Consider the following 6,998-nt stretch of genomic DNA (forward strand, 5'->3'; position numbering starts at 1 on the left):
CAGGGTCAAACACTGTCTGTAGCTGGTCTTCTCTTGGAAGAGCCCTGCTTCTCACATGGACAACTGTATGTTGGCTGCTCAAGAGTGGGCAGCAAAAAAAAAAACCTATTTGTATATGCTCCACAAGGGAAAACAAGGAACATAGTTTACAACGAGGTGTTATAATCACAACAGCAAGAAAGTATGTACATGATCACCTTCTTTTACGAAACTTCATTGACTTTCATATATTTATATTGATATACATATATATACGTGTGTTTGGGTGCGTGTGTGTATATACATCTCTATATATAAAGATGATGCGTAGTCTAGACGGCGTTTTTAGATTTCATTATTCTCTTTAACCCGGGCAACGCCGGGTATTTCTGCTAGTATCATTATATTTTTCTGTTTATGGTTACATAGTAATTCTGATAGGGGATATATAAACTTCATACAGTGCAAATTGAACCATCTATAGAAGTTAATAAGACCAAGAAATTCTCACAATTTCTTCAGTAATGTAGGAACAGGAATATTTGTAATCACCTCTACTTTCTCTTTCAATGGTTGGATTCTCTCTCTATTAACAAAATGTCCAAAAATGCTATAGATGAAACACCAAAGAGACATTTACTGGGGTTAATTATGACAACATGTGATAATCAGTAAAAAATCGTTCTAAATGTTGTTCATGCTGCTGTTCTGCAGGACTTGCAATCAAGTTGTCAATATAGGCAAACACAAAGTCTAAACCATGAATAACTTCATCAGTAAATCTTTGGAAAGTATTTGCAACATTTCTAAGATCAAAAGGCATTTTAAGAAATTTAATAAGTTCAAAAGGAGTTATAGCTGTTTTAGGAACATCAGTAAGTTCAATTGAAATCTGGTTATAGATACATACTACAACAATTTTTGAAAAAAATACCTCCATATAAAGAAGTTAAGCAGTCATGGATAAGAGAGATTGAATATTTATCAGTAACAGTTAAAGCATTTATCTACTGTAGCCTCCACAGGGACACCAATCTCCCTCAATTTTCTTGAGAACCATATGCAGTGGAGAAGATCAATTACTACAAGAAGGTTGAATTATTCTGAGTTCCAACATGTGGCTGAATTCATCCTTTCTGTATTTTAGTTTGTTAGCAGTGAGTTGTCTAGGTCGTGATGAAAGAGGAAGGCCTTCACTAACAATATCATGCATAACCAAGTGTTATGAAGAGGGTACAAAGAAAAGAAGACTGACAGTAGCAGATTTAATGCTCATACCTTATTCTGACAAATTAGTCTCCAAGTCTATCAGTCTCTTGAATTTCAAATCCACAAAAAGACGAAAATGACATAGGAAATCAGTACTAATATTAGGACATGGAAGATCTGCAATCAGAAAGATCTACTTGAATTCATGTTACAAATTAAGATCAAAGGTCATAGTTTTCTCACCATAAGTGGGAAAAGGTGAATGGTTTACAGCTAATAAAGTAATTGCTGTCAGTTTTTGTGATTCATGTAAAAATTTTACTAGTCAAATACTACATGCTGTTTGTTCCCTTATGTACCTGGAACCAATGTTTAAAAAAAGAGTAGTAGAACTCTTTTATAGGTGCTAAAATGGCTTACACATTTGATGGTAGGTGAAATTTAAAAAAAAGTGTCTCAAGATCAACTCTTCAAGTGGGTTATCTTCTAATAATTCTTTCATTTTTCTCAACATTTGAGAAAGTTTCTTATCTCCCAAGATCTCATTATCAAGAAGCTGGTGAAAACATTTCTGTCTGGACATAGAAGTACATTGTAAAAATCTTTGCTTTCACACTTTGATAAAATGTGAAGTTGAAGGTTGTAATTAAATCTTTGATTTTTCTGCTTAAACCAAGTGGTAGAACACTAAGAAGTTAAATTAGTGTGTATCTGAAGAAATTTTGTTCACCACAAAGTGTACTTCAAGTTGCACAAACCAAACTAGTGTATCCAAAGCAGCCTGAATAGCTGGGCTATCGCTATCTCCAGAAGAAACTGATGGGACAGGTGAAGTTACCATACTTAAGCACAAATTATTTTGAATGACTTAAATGAAATTAATACCAGTTTCAGCTACTATGTCATGCAAACTAAAAATTTTGTGGGTGAAAAATGCATGTCTCATTTGTTGTTGAGACACAGTACTATTAGTGTATCAATGTCACATATTAGAAGGTAGGGTTTGCAGTGAGGAAATTTGTATTGTGTGGCTTTTTTCACCCTTTGATATTAATGATAAATGCAAATTTCTGTCTGTCTGTCCATCCAAGACCTTTGTATCTCAGTCTACATATGCTCTACATAGGCATATACCTTTCTGGAATTAGGATGATCCCAGGGTTGAAAATCTGCCCTTCATTTGGTTCTTGAACATCTGGCATTGGGATCAGGTCTCTTCATACTCACACTAAATCGTAAAACGATGAATATTGTTTATATTGCTGCTTTACAGTGATCTCTAAATGTCACAGTGATACTCTGTGATATAAATCAGTGGTGGTAGGGATCAATAAATGCTTTATTGCCCTCTTCAGTTTTGGGTCACAGGCCCAATTAGCCCTCTGCAGGGCTAGCCTTAAAGTCTGCATGGAGTGCATATTTTAAGCTAGTTCTTACTGTAATGTGGTGTTTGCTTGCCACTGTTTTGCATCCATTTTTACACTGTGGAATTGGTTTTCATGAGATTGATACAAATATGCGGGATTTTTCTTTGTCAGGGTTGCCATTGTTGCGAGGTTGGCCATGGTAGGTCTCTGTCTTTTGAGTCACCAAGATTCATATTATAGCTTTATTAGTTGAATTTAAGATCAGATTGGCTGCATATATTACAACAAAAGCAAACTCATGAACAGATGCTTCAATGCCGACATCACTCTGCTGTGATTTAGGCACCAAACTGCTCAACTTGGATAAAGGGTTTGAGTTGTTGTTCACAGCATAACTTCAAGTTGATCACTTGAATTTTAGGTTCACATGAAACTCATATGATCCAATTGTGGCTTACTCATGATCACGAACTGATAATTTTGCAGGTTGGAGTTTGAATCTTTACAACTTCAGTGTACTTGGTGTCATCTGCATATGTTGACGCAGATCTTCCCCATTCTATTTCACACCAGACACTCCACAATGTCTCTAGTTTCTACAATAGTTGCTCATGAGTCAACATGTACAGAAGGGATGTGAGGGGACAACCTTGATGGACTGAGCACATAATACTACAATGGTTCTCATAAATTGCTATTTGCTCTTACCACCTATGCAGCACTTATAGATGAGACTGAAACTGACAGCTGTGAGAACAACTGCCAGCTATTGGTGGTGGATCCTATTGAAAGCTTTTGACTGATTCAAATTGATGAGGTTCTCACCTTTGCCAAGTTCCTTACTTTCTTTACAATGTATTACTTGAGGTTGAGGTTGTCTTGACTAAATCTGTTTGAGATAGCATATGTGAGCCCATCACATGACCAGTGACACATATCTACTTCTTTGTTAACACTTTGGCCAAAATCTCGAAATCTGTGTTTAGCTGAAAATTATCAATGTGGTCTCTCTTATTCAGTTTCTTTCTCTGCAGCACTACTGCTCCTCGGCTTACAGACCTGGGGAATATCTTGTTTTGCTGCTAGCTGTGGTAGATATCTACCAAGAGGCAACTGAACAAGTCTGGCATATAATGCTAGTAGGATAGACTGTCCAAACTGGGTGATTTGCTCCTTGTGCAGTTAGCCATATTTCAGTGGTTGTTAGTTTCGCAATGTGCTACCTCCATTGCTGAAACTTGTGGTATGCTGTTAAGGTAGGCATTGCAATATATAAAAAGCCACACACGTTTGCTTGGTATTGAATAACACACTTTCATTATGGTCTGTCAAAGACCAAATTGTGGTTTTATTGACATGTCATGCCTCTGCCATTCAAGTCCATCAAATGGTTTTCAATCCTTTGTATCTTAGAACATTCACTTTAGCTTTGATAATGCAGCCTTCATGCATAATGTTGAAGAATTGCTTGAGGGCCAATCTTATCACAAGTGTGTCACTTGCTTGCTGTGACATTCTTAAGCACTTCTAAGTTTCTAATGAAGTCTCCTTTGTATATTGTTGCTCTCTTACTAAACCTTATTGATTCTGTTCTAATCACTCTCATGGGGGCAAACCATCATTCATTATTGGTTAATAACTAATTAGCCTGAATAACTAATTAGCTAAACTGGTCTCTGTAAACTTTGCACACTGGGAATGATGCATTCAGTTTCCAGTAACCAAGTCCTTGCCTAGGAAGCCTGTCTATATCCACCATACATTCTGAGTAACTAATGACTGAATTGAGGACAACCTGTGCTATCCTTATTTATTGGCATACAAAATACTGTATGCATCATTTGAATTGTCAATACATGAATGATTTTGTTTACAATATTTTATTTCATTATTCTTAAATTAATTTTTTATTCAGAAATATGTATACAAATAATTTTTCAAATGCTTTCCTTTCTTTAATATAATCAAATTTCTTTTTTAGATTTTTTTAAAATCAAAGAATGATGAAATTCATTATTCAAAAAGTTTGTCATGGTTCAGCACGATGTGGAGTTTTAAGTCAGTTTGGACAAAATGCTGAACAAATTCTCGAAACCCCATTATGTATGTTGTATACACGAGGAGGTAAGTTGAATTTTTAGAGGTCTTAATCAAACAACAAACGATTTTACTCATCTTATTTTTTAAGCGTTTTATCTGTTACATTGTTTTCAGAAAAAATCTTGGAAGACTCCTATAAGGTTCTTCCCCAAAATGTTAGATTTTCATTTCTCAATACAAGTGCTCAATACAATATGGCCCACATATTATTAATTCTAGTGTACACCAGTTATGGTTTTGTATCATACACTCTTCTTTCTCTTGTGGTGAAATCCTGACACCCCTGTGGGATAGCAAGTCAACTGTCCTAAACCGTATAAATGCCCATGTTCACTGTCAGTGAGGGACAGTGTGATGTGTGCAAGAGTTTTGCGAAGAGTCGTAGAAGTTGTTGAGAAGAGATATTGTTTGTTACATGTTGTTTCTGAGTGATATTTGTATTGTTATAAGTTCACATTATAAAGTGGCATATACAGTGAGTTCAAGAAGGACATAATAGTGTTGATGAGACATCACAGTGGCAATGAGACATTTGAAGCTCACGGTGGATGTTTTTAGCATGGAAGACGTATTGGCTTCCGTGGTTCAGTTGCAGTGGGAACGGGATTATTGTTGCAGTCACAAAAAATTTCAGGTTTGTTATCAGCAGACGCGGTTGCTAATTCAATTGAAGAATTCACATATAATCCGGAAGAAGGGATTACATTTTCTGCATACTTCAGAAGGTATGAAGGAATTTTCAAGGAAGATTGTAAAAGCTGGACAGACGAAAAGAAGGTGTCTTTTAAGGAAATTATCACCAGCAGAACATGAAAGGTTTTGTAATTACATCTTGCCAAGAAAACCATCTGAAATTTGTTTCGAGGAAACAATTAAGCTATTTATATTTGACAGATATTTGTCTTCATCTTGTTTGTTGTTAACACAATGTTTCAGCTGATACACCCTCCAGCATTCATCAGGTGTCTTGAGGAAATTTTGAGCTTGAGTTCTCATTCCTAAGATATTTTTTGATGTTGTTATTATTATTATTATTATTATTATTATTAAGGTTACTGCCAGGAATCGAACTTGGAATCTTGGAGTTAGTAGCCTGCGCTCTTAACCACTACACCATATGCCCACGGGCATATGGCATAAATATAGAACAGTATTAATTAAGCTATTATCTAAAATATTCAGTGAAAGAAGTTCACTATCTACTATTCACTGGGAGTGTTTGAATTTGAAAAAAAAAAAAGATTTTGTCACGTATGCCAGAATCGTAAATAGAGAATGTGGAAAATTTAAACTCAATGAATTAAGCCCGGATATGTTTAAATGTTTAATCTTCATACAAGGATTAACAGCAAATAAAGATGTGGAGATAAGGGCTCAAATATTGACGAAGTTTGAACAAGATTCAAAAGTAACCCTACAAATAGTGGTGAAGAATGCCAAAGAATTATAAATCTATGACAGGATGCAGAAAAAATTGAAAAAGATTATTCAAGTATACATACGTGTTGACAGGTAAGAGATACGAACAAAGAAAAACAACAGTCAATACCCAAATCATGTTATGGATGTGGAAAAATACATTTCAAACGAAACTGTCCTTTTAAGAATCTAAAATGTTTTGGATGTGGGAAAATTCGACACAAGAATTCACATTGGTGGGTGAAACAAAAAAGGTTGAACGAAAAAAATTTGAGAAAAAAAGTATTGTCAACACAAAGCAAGGCACAAAAAAGAAAATTTGTCTCTATAAAAATAAATAATGTGAATACAAGACTACAGTTGGACTCAGGTAGTGATATCACAATAATTAACAAGGATACATGAAAAATATAGGAAGGCCTACATTGAAAATTGAAAATGGCGAGAGGCATCTCAGGGAAATAATTACGATTTTTGGACAAAATGATTAGTGAGGTAACATTTCATGGGAAAACTTTGAAGGCTAAAGTTTTTGTATTGAAAACTACAACAAACCTTTTTGGCACAGACTGGATAGAATTGTTTAATTTATGGAACCTCCTCATAAATAGTTTTTGCAATAATGTAAACGGTTATAACGCCAGTTCAAATAAGGCATCAGGAGATTTAGAAAAGAAATTGAAAAAGATTTGTCCTGGTATTTTTTCTGAAGAATTAGGTAGATGCATCAAGACAAAAGTAAAATTTCAAGTAAAAGAAAATGCTGTATCGATGTTTAAACTGAAGCGAGCTGTACCTTTCACAGCATTGAATCAAGTCAGTAAAGAATTAGATAGGCTAGAAAAGCTGGGAGTTATAGAAAAGGTTGATTAATAATATAGATTTAATCAAAAGATTAAATGTGGTACTTAAAATGTTTGAGGC

At 34.9% G+C, this 6,998-nt stretch overlaps 3 protein-coding genes across 11 annotated transcripts in view; 1 reads left to right on the forward strand and 2 right to left on the reverse strand.

Annotated features, from left to right (window-relative positions):
- Positions 1 to 6,998, reverse strand: part of LOC106884493 (U3 small nucleolar RNA-associated protein 14 homolog A) — a 283,035-nt gene that overhangs the window by 211,225 nt on the left and 64,812 nt on the right. The window lies entirely within an intron of this gene.
- The window catches only part of LOC106883222 (queuine tRNA-ribosyltransferase accessory subunit 2), an 85,502-nt gene that overhangs the window by 25,266 nt on the left and 53,238 nt on the right, over positions 1 to 6,998 (forward strand). For all 9 annotated transcript variants that reach the window (XM_014934145.2, XM_014934150.2, XM_014934147.2 and 6 more), the window contains exon 2: positions 4,537 to 4,679. In XM_014934145.2, the coding sequence (XP_014789631.1) occupies positions 4,556 to 4,679 (124 nt within the window). In that variant the 5' untranslated portion in view covers positions 4,537 to 4,555. The remainder of the gene's footprint in view (positions 1 to 4,536; positions 4,680 to 6,998) is intronic.
- The window catches only part of LOC106883226 (uncharacterized), a 62,028-nt gene that overhangs the window by 13,383 nt on the left and 41,647 nt on the right, over positions 1 to 6,998 (reverse strand). The gene's annotated exons all lie outside the window — the stretch shown is intronic.

Source organism: Octopus bimaculoides, chromosome 21 (genome assembly GCF_001194135.2).
Source record: "Octopus bimaculoides isolate UCB-OBI-ISO-001 chromosome 21, ASM119413v2, whole genome shotgun sequence".
Taxonomy (NCBI): domain Eukaryota; kingdom Metazoa; phylum Mollusca; class Cephalopoda; order Octopoda; family Octopodidae; genus Octopus; species Octopus bimaculoides.